Below are 23,376 nucleotides of genomic sequence, written 5' to 3'. Positions count from 1 at the left end.
TTAAAAAAGGCAAGGTGGGTGTGGACAAAGGCTGGCGCAGTGAGAAGGCTCATCAGGTAAAGGTATTTGGTTACCAAGTCTGACGACTTCAGTTCGAGCCTCAGAATCTACGGGGTAGAAGGAGAGGACCAACTCCCATAAACTGTCCCCTGACCTCCACCCATGGGCTGTGGTGTGTGCCCTTCTCCCCTACAAGGTGAATAAATAAGTGTTAACAAATAAAGGAGAATTTCTGAGGTTTGTCCATTGGACCTGGTCCTTCATATCTGTAATTTCTATAAGCAGGAGAGTAAGGCAGGAGGATCACTGGATTCCAGGCCAGCCTGGGCTACAGAGGAAGACTATACCTCAAACCACACCAACCAAAGACACAAAGGACTTGTGCCTCTCTCTGCTTACACTGCCCAGAACTTTCGACACCTCCAGAAGATTGTTCATAGTTCAAGCTCCTGGTCTGGGAAGTCCAACATCCTGACCATATTTGAGTCTGATGTTTGCTATTTCTTTAAAGCTGGGTTTGGGGGTTGGGGATTTAGCTCTGGGGTTGGGGATTTAGCTCAGCGGTAGAGCTCTTGCCTAGTGAGCGCAAGGCCCTGGGTTCGGTTCCCAGCTCTGAAAAAAAAGAAAAAAAAAGATTTAAAGCTGGGTTTGGCCTTTTATCACGATATATAATTTGTTGTTAAAATCCAGTCATGACAGTAGGTAAACGGGATTTCAGTGATGGGGCCCTTATGGGTGCGAAGGGTCTCGGAGGGGAGGTCTTCTGGAGTTCTGGAGTTAGCAGCTGTCTTTCCTGTACCCCCAGGGCTCTGGAGTCTTTGTCCAGACACCGTCCAGTCTGGCCAGTGTCTCTCCCCGGCCCCCCTTTGGTGTGAGTGTTGAACTCACACTGCTGAGCTATCTTCCCAGCTTCTCGCTGTACTTTTCAGTTCTCCCCCCACTCAGACAGGGTGGACCCAGGCAGTTTGCCTCCTCCCAGTCAGATGGGTTGCTCTGAAGAGGCCCCTGGAAGGCAAGGCTTCCAGAAGAACACAGCTTCCCTTTTCATAATGGCTCCTTCTCCACCCCGTCCAGGGCCAGGAGTCTTTCTCTAGTAGGTGAGCCACAGAAGGGGAGCAGTCCGTCTGTCACCCCCTGGCCCAACCCCAGGTCTTTCAGCGGCCAGCATCCACACTGACATACAGTCTGTCGATTACAGCTCGGTGACTTTCCCACCCACTACCTCTGTGTTAGTCCTGGCTTGGCATAGTTCTCTGTGCTGATTTCTTTCTACATCCCAGGGGCAGCCAGATGCCACTGGGGACAGCGAGGAGTTGAGAATGGGGCTTTGAGGGCCCCCATTGAGCCTGGGACGGGGCAGAATCTGACTTGGCTCCCAATGAGTGCCAAAAGTGTGGAGGGACTGGAAGAGAGGCCTTCTACAGCAGATTCAGGCTCAGCTCTTTATGTCGAAGTCTTTCCCTTCCCCACTCCCCTCTCCCAACCATCCTTGATGAAGGAAACAGTTATTGTTTGTCCAAACTGTGTTGTTCATGTGTCGTGAATGTAAACGTCTTACTCAGGGGGAATTAAGGATTAAATACCTTTCGCAGGAAGAGATGTTCAGGAAGGGAAGCTCACTCGGGCCCATCTAGATACCTCATTAGCATGGAGGACTCTAGGTTTTCTTGCTATGCGACCAGTTGTCATGGTCCTCTTAGCAGGGTATCAGGGTCACATGCTTCAACACAGGTAGAGTGTAGCCGGGAGCTGATTCTAACACCTACCATTCTCCATTACGAGATTTACCGGGGATTTGAAACTGTTTCAACCTTACCAGTTGTTTTGGCTCATGGCGTGGTCCACCTGCCCCACAAGAAGCATGGCGGCATCCAGGCGGACATAATGCTGGAGATGGAGCCAAGACTTTTACATCCTGATCCACAGACAGCAGCAGGAGAGACTGTGAGCCACACTGGGCATAGCTTAAGCATGGGAGACCTCAAGGCCCCACCTCCACAGTGATACACTTTCTCCAACAAGGCCACATCTACTCCGACAAGTCTGTGGGGGCCATAGCTATTCAAACCATCACACACCTCATTTACTACTAGGATGTAAAGCTGTCCCAACTTACTGGGGGCCTTTCCAGAAATATAACAGTATATAGAAATATTTGGTTATTTGTGTTATGGTATAATTTTTGATATAAGTAGTTGCATTCAGTTAGTACCCTAGACTAGTGTTCACATTCTCTCTCTCTCTCTCTCTCTCTCTCTCTCTCTCTCTCTCTCTCTCTCTTGTGGGAGTAGGGGCTCATGTGTCTCAGGCTGGCTTTGAATTCGCTATATAGTTAAAGTGAACTTGAACTTCTGATAGTTCCCCTTTCTGACCCATCCATCTTTCTATTCTTTGTAATGGCCTCAGAGCACCCAGTACCTAATAACTTCTTAAAGGTCCAGTTACAATGGCTACTAAACTTGAACATGAGTTTGGAGGGAGTAAACATTATAGCTATAGAACTTTCATCTGCAGACCCCTCTTCTCTCTACCTCTTTTCCCCCAGTTTTGAGAAAATATCTCTTGCAGCCCAGACTGACCTCGAAGTTACCAGGAAACTGAGAATGACGCTGAATCCGGGATCCTCCTACTTCCTTTCTCCAAGGTACGTTACAGATGCGGGCCACCACACCCAACCTATGAAGCTTTATTACAGGTATGGTACATAGGGCTGTGGGTATAACTCAGTGGTAGAACATCTGCCTAGTCCACGTTAGGCACTGGAGTGGATCCTCAACACTGGACATGGAAAGGGGAGGTACACGCATGTGTTCTGTGAAGGAGGGCCTATAAGGGAAACTGAATTTCCTATCTAGTTCTAGCTGTGTGCACTCATGCACACATACCTGAAGTCACACTTTCACTCAAATATTTGTTTCACTTAACCATAGAGTCTGGCACTTTTCAGGTCAAATAGAATGCTTAACACTCTCTGTGTTGGCTTGTTTTATGTCACCTTGACACAGCTAGACGCATTGGTATGGAGGGATCCGCAATTAAAATGTCTCCATAGACCCTACAAGCCTGTAGGGTATTTTTTATTCATCTTTGATTAATGGGGGAGGACTCAGCCCATTGTGGGTGTGTTACCCCTGGTTTGGTGGTCCTGGATTCCATAAGAAAGCCAGTAAGTAAGTAAGGAGGAGCCGGTAAGCAGCATTGCCCTCTGGCGTCTTCATCCCCTCCTGCCTCCAGGTTTCTTCCCTGCTTGAGTTCCTGTCCTGACTTCCTTTGATGATGAACTGTGATGTGGAATTCGATCCAAATAGTCTCCCCCTCCCAAGTGTCTTTGGTCATGGTATTTCATCATAGCAATAGTAACCCTAAGACCCTCACTTGGTTTTCTTAAGAGCGACTGTGATGCTCACTGTGAATTTGAAAGAACACTAAGTGCCAGTCCCTGCCCTAGGTCTCACACTAGGGTGAACTAATGACATCCTGATGCTGCACGGAAGTGTCCCAGACTGAGAGCCATGTCCTCTCAGCAGCATCTCAGCTTTTGTTTGAATACTCATTTCATATCTGAGCATTTGAGAATTTCATAGGCTGTATTTCTAGGCGAGGAAGTGATAAGTCTGTTAAGTGTTATCAGTTTGTTAACACACTATTTTAAAGTGTAATATGTACATGTCTGTGCACCACCTATGTGCAAGGTGCCCTCAGAGGCCAGAAGGGGCAGCAGATCCATTAGAATAAGGGTTCTCAACCTATGGGCAGCAACCCCCTTGTGGTTATAGTTATGACAGTCAGGAAGAGGCAGCAAAAATAATTTTATGACTGGGGGTCACCACAACATGAGGAACTGTACTAAAGGTTCGACATATTAGGAAGGTTGAGAGCCACAGCATTAAAGCCAGAGTTACAAATGGTTGTGAGTGTTTCTGACGGGGGTGCTGGGAACAGGTCCCAGGTCCTCTGTAAGAGCAAGAAGTGTCCTTAACCACTGAGCCATCTCCCCACCCCCAGCTTCTCCAGTCTTAGTTCCCAAATGGCCTCCAGGGGTACCATTCTCCTCCCTCATTCAGAGCATGTGAACGTGTGCTATCTGTGTCTGTCTACCACGTATGGCAAAAAAGCCTTGGAAGATTGTTCTCATGGGCTGGGCTGTGAGCTGATGACAGGGGTACTTGTCTATCCTGAGTGAAGCCCTGGGCTCAGTCAGCACTGCAAGAAAAGAAGTTTTTATTTTGCCACCTTGACATATTAGAAAAGATGCTTCACTCTGTGTCAAGTGTGTGCCCGCGTGTCTGTGGGGATCATGTTTGCACGTGCCAGCTAAGTACGTGTGTCCTGCACCCTGTTCTTCCGCCCTCTGCCTGTTTTTCTGAGGCAGGCTCTCTCTGAACCCCGGGGCTCGTATTTAAGCTTCTGAGAAAGCAGGAAAACCCCAGTGATCCACCATCTTACAGCCGCGGTTATGGGTATTTGCAAGAGCATCCGGCTTGTTACCTGGGTGTTGGAAGCGAAACTGCGGGTGGCCCTCCTTGTTGTGGAGCAGTGAGTGCTCATTGACCCCGAGACGTCTCTGTGGCCCCCACTTTACATGTTAAAATATTGACTCTGAAAGAAGCTGAACAATTCATGCTTTGTTTTTGTAAATGAAAATTTTATTTTGGGATTATTTTAGATTTACCAAAATGTAGGGCTGTCAAGGAGGCTCAGCTCAGCAGGTGAAGGCATTTGCTGGCAAAGCCTGAGACCGACTCCCTGGGCCCTGCAGGGTACAGAGAGAGAACAAACTCACAGCCAATCCTCTGACTTGCACACATGTACTGCAGCATCTATGTACTCCCCTCTCCCAAAAGTAAAAAATACAGGGAAAAAATGAATAGAAAGACCGCGTGCAGTTCCTAAATGCTCGCACAGCTTCCCCAAAGAGAATATTTCAAAACCACGGTCCACGTTGCCAAAACTAAAAACTTCCATTAGTGCATTGCTGCTAGCTGAACTCTAGATCTTTCTTTTTTCCTATCAGTGTCTTCTTTCTTCTCCTCCTGCCCCTTCTGGTTTTGCAGTGCTGGGATCCAACCCCGGGGGCCTTTCACTTGTACACAGAAGTTCTGCTATTCATTGTGCCCTGCCCCTCATGGTGTTTCAGGGTGCCTGGGAAGATCTCAGTGCTTGTTAACTTTTCTCTTCCCTTCTCCCTCTCCTCTGCCATTTCTTTTAAGGTAAAAATGGAGAATGCTACTAAACAGTGTTATGGATACAAGCAGGGCTTATTGGGAAGAGGTCAACAAATCCAGCCACATGGCTATTTGTGGTGCAATACTCAGTGTATACTACCATATATAGTCAGCCTATACCACACCTCAGGCCTGCTGGCTTATCCGGGTGTTTCCTCCAGCTGATTCTGTAATCAGGGCGTTGAATGGCTGGGCTCTACGGAGCCAGCTGCCTTCTTGCTGTGTCCTCACGTACTAGAGTGAGATGGATGTTCTTAAGAACACAATCTCATCTTGTAGGGCTCTACCCTCATGACTTCCAAAGGACCCTTTGCCAAATAGTATCACATATAAGGGCCCCAACATGTGAATTGTGGGGGTGCAAAACAGTCTGTGCTACTCCCCTCTGATGACGGACACTTTTAACTCCGACACTACCAAGCACACCGAGAGAGGTGGTCCAGCCCATCCCAACATGCTCTGCCAGTGACTGGAACTCAGGAAGTTTGTCTTTTGTGAGTAGGCAGAACTCAGTTCAAGACAGGGTCTCACTGGATAGCCGAGGCTGGCCTTGAACTCTGGATCTTCCTGCCTCCACTTCTCAAATGCAGGGGTTATATAGATTATACCGCTGTGCTCACCCACTAGGAAGCTGTAAGTAACTTGGTGATGGCCTACGAATCCTTGCAATTCCACAGCTGCTTCCCCTTTGCTCCTGTGACCCACGGTGTCTTATTGCCTCACTGAATGCTTCTTTCTTCAGTGCAAGCTACAGCAGTGAGCTTCAGGAGATGAGCCTGGACCACCACCTCCACCCCGCCCAGTGCCTCCTGAATCAAATGGGTTGGGGGAGGCAGCTGTGTTTACTCTCAAGGAATGTAATTCTCGATTATTCTGGTCAGTATCATAAGATCCATCTCGAGAGTAGGGCTGGGGTCTATTCAGACTCCAGAGGCTGAGGAGAGGAAGGGTGCTTTCTCTATACAAAATTGTCAGTGTCAGGAGGAGTAGGGGGGAGGGAGAGGAGGAGTGGGAGGGGGAGGGAGAGGAGGAGTGAGAAGGGGAGGGAGAGGAGAAGGTATGGCCAGGCCATGGGAAATGACTTTGTACTCTGTGCCTTTGCTGATATGCTGCTCTTCAGCCTTGCCTGCCCTTCTCGCAGCCCCTTCAGGACAGTTCTACTCTGTGAGGCCCTCTCATACCCCGCCACATTTCTCTCCATGAGTCTCTAGCCCTGTATCCAGTAATGTATCAAGGTGAGGAGAAGGTTTCTCTAGACGCTTTGTCTATGGAGACCTTAAAAGCTATCACAACGAAAACAGAATCCGATTTTATCATAAGCATACACTGCAATTTTAAGTCCTATTGGTCATAATTCTCACTGGGGGGAGGGATCAAGACAGTGTTCTCAGCTGTGAGGTTTCTTCAGGGAAATGTCTCAGGGCAGCACACAGAAAATACTGCTTCTGACACACACCATGCTCCTTTTACATGGAGCTGGGAACTCAGTCTCAGTCATGGGGCAGCCTTGACTCCGTGAACCGTTTTCTCGATGTCCTGTGAATGCCTCTTCTCTTTTAGGGGAATGCTCACTTGTAGGAGTGGGTCTTTCTACCTTCATTTCCCAACTCTTCAGAGCAACCTTCTGCCACCTTCCCTGGGGTGGGGGTGGGCTGGGGTCCTAGTATTCTGGAACGAGACGCTCAGAATCAGTTTCCTGACTCACTGCTGTCCTCAGAACAGCCAGTAGCAAAGGGGTCTTTGGGCCAGCCATTCTTTTTTTTTTTTTTTTTTTTTCCAGAGCTGGGGACCGAACCCAGGGCCTTGCGCTTCCTAGGCAAGCGCTCTACCACTGAGCTAAATCCCCAGCCCCCGGGCCAGCCATTCTTGGGGTTCTTTTTTCTTTTATGAATCGATGTGTGGCACACAGCCCTCCTGGCATGACGTGGGTGCTCACACCTTCATCAGAACAGTTTGACTACCTGCATGAGACTGTAAGAAGACCGGGCCAGTGGACATTTACTCATAGGAGTAGGGTATGGGGGAGGGCCATTAGACCCTCCCCTGAGATTATAGCCACTCCTTCCTGCATACCACTCCGTTATAATTCTAGCTGTAAATAGTCTGGGGAGAATATGGACAGGTTAATGGGAGCTGGACTCCATCCGTGCAGCTTTTAGGAAGCCACTAGCCATGTCAGGGGTGGAACTTTTATAGTGGTGCATCTGTGTGAGAGTCACCCAGGCTCTTGCAAGTCCAGTAATCACGGTACTAGATGTTTAGCACCAAAGGGATCCTTTGGTCAGTTGCTGCTGGTCTATCTGGGATGAATGGACGTTTGTTCTTGTCTTCCTCAGAAAAAGTCCGAAGCATTTGGTCAACAGACAGAGATAGGACAGAACCAAGGGTGAGCTTTGGGGAGCAGTTACACAGGCCTTGCTGCAGGGTGACAACTGAAGAGAAGCTGTGTGAAGTGGCACATTGCCTGCCCAGGGCAAGTCGCCGCAGTGGCTGCCCTCCATGAGGTGAGGAATAGTTTCCCTGGTGCAGTTGCATTTGCATTGTTCCCACTGTGGTGATAAGACAAGCAAAGGAGGCTGGGCTGGCTTTCGAGAGGGAAAGCCAGGATGGAAAGTCAGCTCACGGGGCAAATCTTGGTGGCGCCACCTTCCTGAATGCCTTATGTCCTTGACATGTTCTTGACATGTTGGCCATTAGGGGTCTCCAAGATCTCAGAAGTGACTAGCAAACAGGAAACATGTTTCAGATCTTCAGAGTGGCGTGTATGGGATGTTTTCTAAGGAAACCACGGCAAAGCTATGCTCCCCTGGCTACAGGCGATAAGGCATGTGACTGAGGCTCAGTCTATGCCCAGAAAACGTGTCTGCACGAAGAACGGACGCTGACAAAAAGACATCATGTTAGCCTCTGTTTTTGTAGGTAGATTGGCTAAAGGAGAGGATGTGTTTCTTACAGCTGGGGGAATGTAAGGAAAGGAGACTGTAAGCCAAATCTGCTAATTAGCTCCTTCTGGAAGGAACCCCACAGTTGGAGCCCAGTGGGAAGAGTTGAGTAGTGATCGGTATGGGGAGAGGTGTGGTAGAAAGGATATCAAGGGAACTGGACAGGACAGAGACGGGTGACCCCTACCCAGTTCACCAGACCAGATAGGACCATGTTCACCAGAGAGCTTAAGGGAGGTAATTCAGCAGCGGCCTTGCGCCCCATGATGGGTCATGATCTTTATGAGGGGAGTTTCTAGGGGGAAAAAATAGCTAAATTTGTTGCTTGTGGTCTTCAAAGGCTTTTAAGTCTGAGTAGTAGTTCACAAAGGCGTAAAGGAAGGACTAAATGAAAGCAGTTTCCCTGAAAACCAGTTAGCCCAGCGGCTGACAATTATCCCCTCTTGGTGCACATTTCTTTCCTGAAGGTGTTGTGTGGGTGGAGATTGTTTGCCCAGCCATGCCCTTCCAGCAGCCAGGGATGGATAATGGAGAGGCAGCAGCCTGCCCAGAGCCTGTCAGACCCAGGGAGCTGGTGGACATAGTAAATGAGGCATAGCCCACTCCTCCTTGGTGCCAGACCAAGGCAATTAGTGTGAGCTGGCTCCTTTGAGCTCTTAGGTGTGAGAAGAAGTACAGTGGCCTTTGGCAGCACCCCAGGATGAGGAAACAGGGTGGCTCATAGATAAAAACTGGATTACAGAGAGCTAAACAGGTAGTGCCTTGCAGTCACATCATTGTGTCCAACCTGTTCTTTTGAAAACAGTGGCTAGGGGTTGGGGATTTAGCTCAGTGGTAGAGCGCTTGCCTAGGAAGCGCAAGGCCCTGGGCTTGGTCCCCAGCTCCGAAAAAAAGAAAAGAAAACAGTGGCTAGAGATGGTTGGGATCTCTCATTCCGTGTTGGACCTTGCTTGCTAACCTTTGTTTTTTTCTTTTTGGTTTCTCCAGGCAGGGTTTCTCTGTTTTAACATTCCTAGCTTTCCTGTAGACCAGACTGGCTTTGAGCTCACAGAGATCTGCCTCTACCTCCTGAGTGCTGGGATTAAAGCAGTGCTCCACCAATTGCTCGGCACATTTTTGGTTTTGAGACATGACCCCATGTATCCCAGTCTGGCCTCTAACTAGCCAAGGATGACCTTGAAGCTTTGATCATTCTGCCTCCTGCTTCTGAGTGCTGGAAATACAGGAGTGTACCACCACGTCTGGCTTATACGGTGCTACTGATTGTGCATGCCAGACTAGGACTCCACCTACTGAACTACCTCCTCTGCCCCCCTTTTCCTAAGTATTCCTTTAGCTGCTGTGTTCTAAGGCAGCTGGCACTTTCTTAGTGGTTCTTCGGAGGTCTACCCGCCATCTATGAGAAGGTTTTTACTAGATAACTCTCACCTCTGACTACCTTACGGTTAGAAAAGCATCTGGAGGGGTGCGCACATGCACTTAAGGACCAAGAGTGGGACGTCAACCTGCACAGGGTGCAAGACCATTTACAGCTGTGAAGTTCTGAGTTTTATGGTCAAATGGCGTGCAGATACACCGCATGGTGATTAAGAAAATCCTACAACTGCCTGCACCTGTAAACTTTAAAACAGATTTGTGAGGAAAGGGAGGTAATTCAGTAGCGGCCTTGGGACGGGTAAGTCCCCATGATGGGTCATGATCTTTATGAGGGGAGTTTCTAGAGGGAAAAAAAATAGCTAAATTCAGTGCTTGTGGTCTCCAGAGGCTTTTAAGTCTGAGTAATAGTTCACAAAGGGGTAAAGGAAGGACTAAATGAAACCAGTAATCCCTGAAAACCAGTCAGCCCAGCGGCTGACAATTATCCCCTCTTTAGCCAGTATGGATGGAAAAAAGACACTCCCAGAATCCATAAAGCTACTGAATGAAAATCTCAGTGTCAGGGGTGTGAAGTGGAAACTTAAAGGTTCTTTGGAAAGTCAGTTGTGTTGGATGGTGTTTTGCTGGGGCAAACGAAGGAATGTTTTCCTGAAGCAGACACAGGTGAAAGGATGTTCTGCTAAAGCAAGCACGTGCACGATGAAGGATTCTTCGTCAATGACACACATGTATTGGTTGGTCTGCCTTCCATTGCATAGTTGGCTCCATTTGTCAGGACTCCATAAAGAGGTGTGCTGCGGCTTCCTGCCACTTCCAAGGACTTCCAAGACCGACATGCAGAGCAATGTCAGCTGAGACAGATGCACACACAGAGGACATGTGATGTTTAGAGGGAATATAAACAGAACTCAACAGATGGTGACGGAGGCTGGGAGCGTGGCTTGCTTCCATAGCTGAACACTTGTTGGTATCCTGTCTTTGCTGATCTTCTATTTGCTGAGAGAGGAATAGCAGGTCCCTCCTACTGACTTGTGCTGAGGCTGAGGCCTGGCTGTCTCTACTAGGCCATGCCACCGCTGCTCATTTGTGTTTGCTATCCCGACTCTACCGAACTGGACTGCTAGTGTAGGTGCAAAGTGTTTGCGATTGGATCAAACCGCTGCTGAACTGCCGATTTCCAGGCAACAGGGATGGGAGTTGCTCCAAAGAACCTTTCTAACCAGATCCACTCCCTGTATCCTTTCTTTTTCACTACTTCTGGTGGGTGGTGGGCTGCAAGGGAGGATAAAGCATCCAAGAACCACCATTAAAAATAGGATTTGAAAAAAAAAAGTCACAGGGGTGAACTACTTTTCTTTGATTGTTAGCCAGGGAGATCCCTAACACCCTAAAACAACGCAGGCTATGGTCAGCGCTGCTGGTTGCACATAGGAACTAGATGGTAAAATGCTGTTATTGAGGACCTCACATGCTGACTCCAGGACACACAGACCTCAAACGGACTGACCTGAAAGTGTCCTTCTTGCAGACCGGTGTTTGGAAGTTCCAGAAGGTGCTGTGTAGGCCGCTCAGGGAGAATAATCACAAATGGTCCTGCTAATCTATGGACACCAGTGTTAATGTACAACCATACGACTCGTCTTCTGATTGTCTTCAAGTATTCCTCCATAGGAAAGGGTCTCATGTTGGTATTGTAAGCTAAAAGCTTGTACCTGGGGAGCTCATAGGGCCCTTGTGTGGAACTTCTAATGTAGTCAAGTGGATATGCGCCTGTCAGGTTTTCTGCTGAACATGTATGTGAATGCCCACAGGTGACTTGTGCTGTTAGTGTCACCTGTCCAGAGAATCCTTTAACTGCCCGTGAGTGGACGTCACAGAGAATAAAGTGGCCGTTGCTATGGCATAGCGGGCCACTGCTCAGCCAAAAGGAAAGACAATAACCAAACATCTCTTATCACTTCCTTCAGTGCTCAGAGAGTACAGCAGCAGAAGGGGCGGTGGTGGAAAGCAAGCCTGAGAAAGACCAGAGTGCCGCGTGTCCATCTTCAGAGCAAAATACAGCCTTTATCATCTTAATCAAAGCAGCCTCCTCAGCTGCATGGGTGTTCAGGGGTACCTAAGGCAGACTAGCTGACGGAGAAAGCCATTCAGCTTTTAGAAGAGGAATAGATCTGTGCTAGGATGTGACTTTTTTTTTTCTTTTTCTTTTTGCAGTGCAGCTGGTTTGAGGTCCTCCACACTAATATAAATAACTCTTCACCCATGCTCCCCTAAGCATGACCTGTAAATTCATTGGTTCACCAAGCTATAATTGGGTATATTAATTTCTGTGGTCTGTTGTTGGTGTCCTATTTAGAGTGAACAGTTTTTTGCCCAGTGGAAGAATTAACACAAAACCCATAATACCTGCATTAAGCTGGATTTTCTTCACATACACCAGTTAACGCAATATTCAGTGATGTAGCCAGTTTAACACAAATATGAAAATTATGTTTGAGATGGGATCTCACTAAGTAACCCTGGCTGGTCTCGAACTCATAGAAATCTCTTGCTTTCACATCCAGAATCCAGGGATTAGAGGTGAGCATCATCATGTTCACCTAAAGTTTTAAGAGCAAAAAGATCCTCATATAATCCTTAAGATCTATCAGGCAGTGCCATTCTCCCCACATAAAAGGATAAACTGAGGCCATTGCTTTCTGTGGGGGAGTTTATTGCCCCATCAGCATTCCTGGACGTCTCGGGGCAAAAACTCCCAGGTGAGGTGACCTCGCCACGTTTCCCGGTGTGAACACCACCCATAGGCTCTCTTTGCCGGAGCGAGGCCAGTGACGGTGCATCCCATTCTACAGATGTAAGCGAAGGCTCAGGGTCGCCCTGCGCCTTACTGCAGTCCTACAACGATTCAGCAGTGGTCCTAAGACCGCGCGAGGGAGAGAGTATCGGACACGGGCGCCAGGAAGCCGCCGGCCTCAAGGTCCGGGACCAGATCCGGAAACCTCCCTTCCGGTTCCCAAGTGCTCGTTTCGGAAGTGAGTCACTCTGCCAGCACATAATATGGCTTCCAGCTCATCTACCGCCCTGGAGGTCGACGGTAAGGTGGGCGGGACCCGGAAGTTGACCGTTCTGGGAATGGCGGCCGCCGGGGGCGTGGCTTCCGGCGCTCCTAGACTGCAAGTTGCCGCGGCTGAGAGCGCAGGCGGCAGCTGACAGGCGCTTTTCTTCAGACTGCTGCGGCGGGAGCCCAGCGAGGCGGGCGCCTCCAGCTCTCGTCCCAGCGTCCCGGCCCGCGAAGTTCCAGGGCGCCGGGGCATGGAAGAGGGGAAAATGGACGAGAATGAATGGAGTTACCATGGCGAAGGCAACAAGAGCCTTGTGGTGGCCCACGCGCAGGTGAGCGACTGGCGGGCGGCGCAGCTCCGGGCCTCACCCGACGACTCCCGCAGCCCTGTGCCTAGTACCTTCCAGTCCGGGTCGTGACTCCTCGTGCTTCCGCTCAGGTGGCTCCCTGGTACCCCCACAATACCCTCCTCAGCTCTATACTCATCCCCGGCACTCCTAGCTCCGTTGGCTACTCCTTCCTCTTAGTGTCCCTTCTGGGTTCTCTGTCCCCTCAGTACTCTTCCCCACAGGGCTCGGTTCTCTGTCCCCTCAGTACTCCTTCCTCACGCCCCGTGGGTGCCGCGTGGCCTTACGCTGTGCAGCCTCCGCCGGGATGCTCACTTACTGCCAGGCCACGGCGGGCCAGAGGCTGAGCTTGGACTAGGGCCTGGGCAGCACCGGGGAAAGTTCCCAGAGTGCTGTCAACTCTCAGCATGGAGTTCAGCCTCGAGAGACCACTGAGCTAGTAGTGTTCTTTCTACCTTGCTGCTGTGATGTCAGGAATGGGGCGTTACAGCAGGTTCGCCACCAGATTATATACTTTACGGTTGGTTTCTCCTTCGTTCAACTTGAAAGGGAGTTTCAGAAGATATAGTCATTTCCAAGGTGGCGAATTTAGGAAAAGTGTATGGATTTGTGTGCGGCCTCAGATTTTCTCTTGACATCTTGCTGTCTGATTACAAGTAGCAGGAATGTGGTGGGCCGGGGGAGTAGAAGGCGTGGAGGTGTCATGTGAGAAGGTTAATAGCACAGAGAGCTGGAGTGATTCCCACCTCCACCACTGAGAAGCTGTAGGCTGCATTAGGAAAGGGAAGATAGGAATAGCATGCACTTCGCCTCCATGAAGTTAAGATTGTGTGGAGCTGTACTGAGTGTTGAGCAGCCTAGAGCTTGGGTCTTGTGTCTAGTTGCCATCTCTGACCTTCTGGTGTATTTGTTCAGAATGTAGACTGAGGGGGAGAAGGCCCCTCTTGGAACACAGCTTTTTCAGGCCTTTTGTGACCAGGGAGTGCTAATGTAAGCAGGGTGGAGAAACTCTCTGCTCCCTTCGTACTGGGCATGTCTGTAGTCCTCCTTCTCCTTTGAGAGCAGGTGAACTTTGTTTCTCTACAGAGCTTCCCAGGCCTGTCTCATCCAGTCCAAGAGAGAGGGAGGCCTTTACCAAGCCTCTCCTGGCATGCTCACTTTTTCTGAGCTAGCATCAATCAGTGAGTTGAAGAGCTCTTATAAAGTCCTCTGTCAGCCCTTCCTCCTCTGTAGCATGCATACACAGCTATCCTTAGGCCCATCCTGCAGGAGCTGGGGGTGCTGGACATCTGCGCTGTCACTGCCAGCAGCACTGAGAGAAAACGTGCTGTTCCTGCTATGTGCAAACGGAATGAGAGAGAAAATGAGCCTTCTGTGGTCCTGGGTTCCTGGGGTAGAGGAACTCAGTAAAGGCTGCAGGAGTATATGGGGCATGATTGTGTGGGCAAGATGGTGGACATTCAGCCAGTTCAAGAGAGGAATTGTGTCAGAGTTCTGTCTCCCCTACTCCCAGCGACACCTCCAGAAGTTTGCATTGTTAATTGTCGGTCTGAGTTACATCGTGATTTGTGACAGCTTTGCAATTTGTCCATTCTCAGGTACAGTACCTTAAGTATCCCCTGTTCACCTGGCTTAGACAGCCCTCTGACCCACTTGCTAGGCTGTCAGCCACCTGGTCACCGTCCTGTCTGCAGGCTCAGGAATGGACCCTGAGGGCTCTTGGGTAGGGACTTGTTGCATTTTAGCACAGGCGTCCCTCCATGCAGCCTGAGGGTGTGACTTGTCCTACCACCCACTTTAGACTGTGAAGCCTGTGGCCTCCTTCAAGGCCCCTGCAGCTTAACTCTCCTAAGGCATCTGCATCTGCTTCCTTTACCTTCCTCTGGTTGGTTTTGGCTCTAGAGTCTTGTGAGGTCACCGTACATTTCATTTGTCATTCAGTCTCCTACTTAGCTGTCCAGGGCACCTAGCATTTTGGGTTGGGTTGGCCATGAGGTTGGGGCAAACAATATCCGTCCACTCCTATTATTATGCAGAACTGTCATGTTTTCCTTCTTATTGACAGAGGTAACATGAAAGACTTGTTATTTAAGTCACCTGCCCAGGAAGAACACTTGTTAAGAGAACTGCCCATTGCATGCTGGTCTGGTTTTAAAACCTTCCAGGGACCCTGTGGAGAACCTCAGATCATTTCTAGAGCCTATGATGTCTGGTGCACGTGTCCGGGGCATTTAGGGGTGAACATCAAGCCTTAGGGATCATCTCACATTTTCTGTCTCAGCCTTGTGTTTTAGGATGTTTATTAAAGTAGGCTAACAGCCTATAGTGTGGGGAATGCTAGTACTGTTAATTGGAAGAAGGGAGTTACAGACAGTGTGATTGTAATTACACATATCTGGAAGGAAATACGTCAAAATATTACAAGTGTTATCGCTTTTCATAGTATCATTTGATTGCTTACTCGAGTGGGTCTCACTGAGTTGCTGTGGTTGACCTCAAACTGCTCAGCTTAAGCGATCTTTCTCCTGAGTCTCAGGGTTACAGGCTGCCATTCCTGACTCCTCACTTTGTTGTAAAAGTATTTTCTGTTCCAGGTCAGCCAAAGCTACATAATAAGACTCTGTCTCATAAGGAGAAGACTCTAAAACCTTTTATGTTGAGCATAATAATCAGGAAGGAGTTTTGAGTGTAGTTTAGTGTTAGATTGTGCATTTGCATGCTTGAGGCCCTGAGATCAGTTTCCAGCATCGAAACTATCTCCGGGTTGAAAGGGATACAGGTATGAACTATGGATTAGGTCACTAAGTGAAAGACCGTGTTTGGTCACACTGATGAAACCCTGAGAGCCAAAAGAGAGCTATGGGCCAGGCCAGCTCAGTGACCCCTAATGAGTAGTGAGAGACTCCAACAACATGCGAAGAGGACAAGAAGTTTGGACAAGATAAGTTTTTCAAAGTGTATGGTTTTGAATCTGATTTCTGTTCTTCAAGAAATTGGAAGTGATGATAATAAAGATAGTGTTCACAAAGGTTTCCATCACAGGGTTATCTACGATAGCCTAGGTAGACATCTGGCCAATGCTAGAGGAATTATCCTCCTTGTGGAGATACTGGAAGCACGGGGCTGATATTCTAACAACCTTGTGGTGTAAACCCAAGTCCTGGGCCCATCTTCAGTATTCACCTAGAACTGGTTGAAAGAGTTTGGACTTTTTCTTGTCACTGATATCTGTTAAAGAAGTGGCACGTTCCACACGTGAGATGTGCAGTGATGGTCCCTCAGATCGATGCTGCTGAATCTCTCTCGTGGTGATTGGTCTAGTCACACCCTGGCTCATTGCACATTCTCTGATTCCCTACCTGGTGCTGCCAGGTTAGGATTGCTTTCCATATTCCCTTCGGTGAGGTTTAGTTTTGTGTTTGTCTTTCTGCATTTACATTGTCAGAGGCAACCTTTCTCCCTCCCTGACTCTTTCCTGCTTGGTCAAAATTCAGTTAGATTTCAGCTTTCAGTACCTTTCTCTCTTCTGAGAGCAGTAATGCAGGAGGCTTTTGTGTGTCTAGAGAGTAAGGCTTTGCTGTGCTGGTCCATCCACCATCACAGTCTGGGTGGGTAGTTCAAGGGCCTCTGATATTTGCTTGTATTTCTCTGACTCCACCTGTGGCTTCTGTGAGCCTTGAATCCTTTTCACATGTTATTGGGGTCACTGTGTTAGGGGACACTGAGCTGGCCTGGCCTGTCTCCATAGCTCCCCTTGGGCTCTAAGGATCACATCAATGTGTGATACATGTGTGAACCCTGGGATGGCTGGGAGGTTAAAGCTACAGCTGTGGAAGGTTAGGAAGGAGGTTGGACGAAGTGCCTGTTCCTACTGCTGCTGATCTGCCTTGTTCTCTCTGAGGCTATTGTTATTGAGGCTAAGCTGTGAGTGTGAACGCCTCAGCCTCAGCAGCCTTCGTCTCAGGTCCTGAGAATATGTATTAGGCTTTGTCACAGAGGTCAGTGGCTTGGCATCTCTTGCTCTAGTAACTAGCACCATAGATGGTTTCCTTATAGGTTGAGAGTCTGTGTTGAAGTTGGGTTCAGGAGACAAACCTTGGGTAGACTGGAACTCCCATCTGGATGTTATTCTCACAATTGGGACAGGCTGGGTAGAGTGCTGTTTCTGATTTCTGGTAACTGAGGCCATGTCCTGAGGGGTGATGTTCTTTTGTATCCCCTCCCTTGACAGTGATCTGAGCTTCCTGGTATCTTTCATGGGCTCTTTTCTGGGTTATCTCCTCACTAACTTGCCAAAGGACATGGCCCCTGGGATATTTGACTCAGCGAGTGATTCTACCATGAGAGTAGGATAGCTCATCTTCACTGAAGGGCTTTAATGGTACCCTTTACCCCAATTATGGTTTGGATCTTAACTGACCTCCAAAGGCCATGTTGAAGTCTTGGTCTCCAGCTGATGGTGCTGTTGGAACTTTTAGAGGCAAGGCCTAGTTGAAGGAAATTAGGTCACTAGATCCTTAGCTTTGAGGACAGTCTTGGAGCCCCAGTCTTTTCAAACTCTTGCTTTCTCTTCTGGCTGAAGTTTGGGAACCTTTTCCCTCTGCTGTGCACTTCCATTGTGATGCTCCGCCTTACCACAGGTTCAGAGTAGTGGATGAAGCAGCTAAGGATGGGAACCTGAAGCCACGAACCTTTTTTCCTTTTGTTTTTTCAAAGTTCTTTGTATTTTTATTTGTATGATGTTTCGCCAGCATATATAATTGCCATGTGTGTGGCAATGCCAGCAGAAACCAGAAGAGGGCCTCAGATCCCCTGGAACTAGAGTTACAGATGGTTGTTATCCATTGTGTGGGTGCTGGGAACTGAAGCCTGGCCCTTTGGAAGAGCAGCCAGTGTTGTCTTTCCAGCCCCTCCTTTCTTCCTTGTAAACTTATTTTCTAGACATTTTGTCATGGATATAGCTAGCGCTCTTTTGAGTTACTTTGGCGAGTTCTGTGTGGCCTTTTAGTTCTCGTTAGTTATTCAGTGTAGCTTCTTTGCCTCCAGAAACAGAGAAGTAGAAGAAAGTAGGAATCACTTGGTGGCCCCCGACTTACTTAGAAAATGAATTCTGAGCACTTCGATGTTCTTGCTTCCAATCCTTTGCAGCTGTCTGTTTTAGCATCCTCTGGCCAATGGTACCTCTTCTACTTGTCTTTGCTAATGGGAACTGTTTTGGGGCAGGGTTTTTTCCACTTGTCACTGGGCATTCCCTGATTCCTCTTCACTACCCATCCCCGCCCCTCAGTCAGGGTAGGCCCTTTGTGAGGGTTGATTGGAACTGGGTGGCTGGCTGGCTCTGGTGAGCTGAGTGTGTCTGAGTGCTGATGCTGACATCGACCTTTAACGCTGATGACAGGTCTCCTGGAGGAGGAGTGGTTGGAAGCTGATGACAATTTGTGGATGATGAATGTGTAGGTGGAGAAAATAGTTTCTCTTGAAATGGATCCATCACTGCATTGAGGTTTTTCCTAGTTGGTCACAGTTTGAGCTACCTGATGGGAAGAGAGAGGAGACTTGTGGGTGACAGAGGCCGAGCTACTGTGCATGGTTGTGATGGCTGAGGACATCTTGTGGGGGGGATGGTCCAGTAATGGAGAACCAGTGTTATTGTGGGCTTTGCTGCCTGGGTCCCACAAGGTTTGTGTCCAGACTGCCTGGGACTAGCTGGCACCCCCAATCCCTTAGTTGACAACTCAGCAGCCAAATGGAGCGGGACAACTGGACATGTGATTATGGAGATGCCCTGGGATTCAGGCCTGCCTCCAAGCTCAGTCCACTGCACATGACCTTAAGTGCCAAAAAATGTCTGGGCTTCCCTTCAGGCCTAACTTTTCACATTGTATACCTTGGGATTCATGTGGTCCACCTCAGAGGGAGAGGTGGTGCAGAGACCATAGTCTGGAAGTATTTGCTCTGCAGTAGTGATGATGTTGATGTTTTATGTGTCAAGGAGGAGCCAACAGGTTTTTGTTCCCTGGACCCTCCCACCCAGGGTCTCAAATGTAGCTCTGGCCTAATGCCCTCTGTGTACACCAGCCTAACTGCAGGCTCAGAGATCAGCCTGTCTCTCCACTGCTCTGGGAGTAAAGGCATACACCACACCTGGCTTTTGTTTTTGTTTCAAAGACAGGTCTTTCCTTAGTCTAGGCTGAAGTAGAATTTACCTTGTGGATCAGCCTGGCCTAAAACATGCCATCCTGTCTCAGCCTCCAAGTACTGGGATTGTAAGTGTGAGCCACCTTGCCTAGGTATATTAACTTTTTCCCCCTTAGTAGGATAGAGACTTGATCCCCTCCTCTCCCCACCAGGAGCTGAGGACCGAACCCAGTGCCCTGTGCTTGCTAGGCAAGCGCTCTACCACTGAGCTAAGTCCCCAACCCCAAGACTTGCTTTTGAATTAACTTGTATTGATGCTAGTGTGTGTGTGTGTGTGTGTAATGCAAAGGAAATAGATAGTTTCCATATGTAAGCAGGCTTCCTGTCTTGTGTTTATCAAGAACAAGGCAGCAGGAACTTTGGAAATCTGAAGTCACACTATCAGGTACCATTAGTAAGATGCTGCCAGGTGTGGGTTCAGTGACTTCCTATTGTTGGCATTTGTTTGTGCACAGGGCTTCCGAACTGGATTCTCTGAGGACACAGTGGGGAGTTCCTGTGTTAGAAAGACTCATGGGACTTGCCTAGTACCACCCTTCCTAAGCCTGCCTGGCTACAGAATTCTGTTGTGCAGCTTTAGTCCCTGGGAGGTGGAGAGAGACACCACTTTCCTCTGGCTGCAGTAGAGCTCTAAGAACAAGCTTGGCTCCTGTGGGCTCCCCATGGGACAGAGTGAGATTTCCTCTGCTTGTAGGCCAGGACAGGGGGGCTCTGTCCTCACTGATAAGGACATCAGTGTGTCCTGTGGTGATGCTCAAGCATGGTCAGGTTTTCCCTGAAGAGCATGGTAGGTCCCCTGGAACTGTAGTTACAGGTGGTTGATGGATGTGGTTACAGATAAGCTGCCGTTTTAGTTCCAAAAGTTGAATCTGGGTCCTTTGTGAAAGCAGTGTCTACTCTTAACCTCCGAATCATCCTTCCAACTGCACTTTTAAAAGCCATTTTTGAGACAGGGTTTCATGCTGCATATAACCTGGGTCAGCTTGTAGGTCATAGAAGTCCTTGCCTCAGCCGTCCTACTGCTGGGACTGCACGTACATGTTAGCACACCCAGCTTGGGGTGTGTGTGTGTGTGTGTGTGTGTGTGTGTGTGTGTGCGTGCGTGTGCTTGTGCCTCCCCCTCCCCCTGACTCCCCTTTCAAAATAGGTTCTTGCTATGCAGTCCAGGCTGGCTGGAAACTCGATTCTTAGCTTAGGAGGCTGAAACAGGAATACCATGAGGCCAGCCTGGGTTACATATTGTGTTCTGAAGTAAGATTGCTAAAAAAAAAAAAAAAAAAAAAAAAAAGAAAGGAAAAGAAACAAAAAGAAAAGAAAAAGAAGACCCAAAACTGTGGTTGTTGAATCTGGAAATGCCATTGAACTTGTCATGAATGTCCTTTGAGAGCTCTTTGTCCGAAGAGATTGTATGATGCTTCACTTAACAGTTTGTGCTTAAAAGAAATTCTGTCCTTTTTTGGGAACAAGATCTTGCTAGACATTGTGATTTAATGAATGTGAGATGAGTTAGGTTTGGTGGCACATAATTGCGATCCCAGTGCTTGGGAGGTGGGAACAGGAAGATGATGAATTGAAGTCTTCCCAGGCTATATAGTGAGAACCTGTTTAAAAACAAACTAGGAGGGTAAGAGGAATGGCTCACAGGTTAAGATCATGTATGCTGGAAGGGGAAAAAAAAAAAAAAGATCATGTATGCTTGCTTTTCCAGAGGACCCGAGTTCACTCATCAGAACCCAGCATTGGTCAACTCACAGTTGCCTGTGCTTCAGCTCTTGTGGATTCAATGTGTTCTTGTTGCTTTTCAGAGCCCCTGCACTTGTCCCTGGGCATATGTACACCATTTGCATAACTAGTACTACCCTGTGGGTTCTGGGACTCAAATCCAGGTCCACTCAAAGAACAGCCAGTGCTCTTAACCTCTGAACTATCTCATCAGCCCCTGGATAATGACTTTTTTGAGGTTCCTTATTTCCTTAAGATTAATATCAAGGATGAGTGGGCTGGGTCAAAGGCCACAGATTTTGCTGACTGCCTTGTGGTGTAAGCTTTCTGAAGTGACCCAAACTGAATCTCTTCCATGCTGCCCCGGCCCTTTCTCCACGACTGCTAACCCTTGTCTGAGTGTTAAGCCGGTACTGACCATGCTTTGTTTTCTTTTCCCAACAGCGCTGTGTAGTTCTGCGCTTTCTGAAGTTTCCTCCAAATAAGAAGAAGGTAAGGCTGGTGGGCTGGCTACTGTTGTTATAGCTTTAAGACGACCTAGATGTTTTCCAGGGGTTTGTATGTATGCTTTGTGGTGCTAGAAGTTGAAAATGGGGCTTTGCCCAGGATAGGGAAATGCTCTATCTCTAGGGTTTAATCCTATATCCTAAGCCTTTCAGTGCAGAAATATTAATGCTAATTGTAGAAATTTAAGTATGTTGTATTCTGTTGTGTTCATTCAATATGGGATGTAGTGGATCCTTACTCCTGATGTGTGAGCTCGCAGGTCCTCTGTGTCACTGTGTGTCACTCTATGGTAGGTCTGCCTGTCCTGCTTGGGATTCTAGGACTAGGTTCTAACTTATGATTTCCTTAGTTGCCTCAGCCCCATGTGGCTCTCAGGCAGCTAGTGAATGGCTCAGCCTCCCTCAGACTGTGTGCTGGGACAACAGCAGCAGATACCTGGTTGGAGTCACAGGAGCCTCCGATATTCAGTATCGACTTGAGATTTACCAGAAAGCAACAATACCTCAACTTGGGTAAAGAGTGTGGAAGCAGTCTTCATGGAGCGTCCATAGACTGTGCCTGGATGACTCAGCCTCTGCTCTACCAGAGACTGTCCACTGTGACTTCAGCATAACACTTATCTACCCAGTGTGACACATTCTATTTTCTTACACAGAACCTCACAGTGGGGGAAGGTGGAAGTCTTTGAGGAGGTCATTATATCATCTGAGAGGCAGTGTGTCAAGTATCTGAGAGCAGAGGCAGATGGGACAGCGGTGGTAGAGGTGATATGGGCCTTGTTTCCCGGGAGCCAGCAGGAATGTTGCCTTTAACTGGGCAGGAGTGAGAGTCAAAGGTGGGTTTTACAGGCAGAAGGAATAGGGTGGGGCCCAGGCATCCTATGGGCCCGCCTCAGCTGCTGAAGAGAAATGACCCAAGGTGTTCTCTTTCTGTCAGATGTATCTTGGGTGCTTCATCCTCTTGGTCTGTCCTTGTGTGGCGGCTGCAGTGTGGCCCCATCTGAGTGGTTGGTTACCCTACCAGGCCTCCTGAGCGGTGTCTTCCTGGGGATTCATGCACTCATCCTTCTGTTCTTCAGATGGCTTTGTTTTATTGGAAGCTCTAACATAGCTGTACAGGGCTGCTGTGTGTGTTCTGGGAATTTCAGCCAGGCTAAGTTCTGACAAGATCCAATTGTAGGAGCTGTGGGATAGCCACACGTACTTGAATGTGGAGAACAATTTTGTGTATGGGTGGTGAGTTCTCCAGAGGTTTATGGGGTACATGGGATGGCAGCTTAGTCTGTGCTGAGTTAGGCTTCTGGGAATGGGGTGCTACTAGGATCCCTGACTGGAGGTCCATCCTGAAGCTATCCTGTGCTTGCCTCTTCCAGACCTCAGAAGAGATACTTCAGCATCTGCAGAACATAGTGGACTTTGGCAAAAATGTCATGAAAGACTTTTTGGGAGAGAACTATGTTCATTGTGGGGTAAGTGCTATTTATTCTAGTCTCACTCAGTTCTGACATCTCAGTGAGAGCCATTGTGCAGTGAGACTCTTCGAGCTTTTCTCACCTGCTGTGCCATGTGGCAATCAGCTCTGCCAGAGGTGTCTGAGTAGTGAAGTTCTTCAGTGAGAACCTTGTACGTTATCCTTGAGCCCGGAGGGATAGCTTTGCCCTATGTTCCTATGGTTTAAGAATCAATGTGAGTCTGGGGTTGGGAATTTAGCTCAGTGGTAGAGCGCTTGCCTAGCAAGCGCAAGGCCCTGGGTTCGGTCCCCAGCTCCAAAAAAAAAAAAAAAAAAAAGAATAGGAAAAAAAAAAAATAAAGGTTAAGAATCAATGTGGGTCCATTCCTGGGGGTTCCTCTTGGAGGAGGCCTGTGGATGCAAACCTGGGTGTGAATTGCCGTGGACAATACTCAGTGAGGGCCACAGAATAAAGGCTTTGGAAACCCTTAACATTGCATCTGTTTGGGGTTTACTGTCCTCGTAGCTTGCCTGTGGTTGGGAGGGAC

General features: G+C 48.5%; 1 protein-coding gene across 5 annotated transcripts in view; it reads left to right on the top strand.

Annotated features, from left to right (window-relative positions):
• The first annotated feature begins 7,064 nt into the window (after positions 1–7,064).
• Ippk (inositol-pentakisphosphate 2-kinase) overlaps positions 7,065–23,376 on the top strand; it is a 44,958-nt gene continuing 28,646 nt past the window's right edge. The window contains exons 1-4 of one of the 5 annotated variants that reach the window (XM_008771535.4): positions 12,862–12,937; positions 21,317–21,364; positions 22,035–22,214; positions 22,752–22,847. In XM_008771535.4, the coding sequence (XP_008769757.1) occupies positions 22,809–22,847 (39 nt within the window). In that variant the 5' untranslated portion in view covers positions 12,862–12,937; positions 21,317–21,364; positions 22,035–22,214; positions 22,752–22,808. Of the gene's footprint in view, positions 12,938–21,316; positions 21,365–22,034; positions 22,215–22,751; positions 22,848–23,376 lie in introns of all 5 variants that reach the window. The other 4 variants (XM_039095657.2, XR_010058860.1, XM_039095656.2 and 1 more) reach the window with 4 other exon arrangements.

Source organism: Rattus norvegicus, chromosome 17 (assembly GCF_036323735.1).
Source record: "Rattus norvegicus strain BN/NHsdMcwi chromosome 17, GRCr8, whole genome shotgun sequence".
NCBI classification, from domain to species: Eukaryota; Metazoa; Chordata; class Mammalia; order Rodentia; family Muridae; genus Rattus; species Rattus norvegicus.
This window is presented reverse-complemented; position numbering and strand designations above follow the sequence as displayed.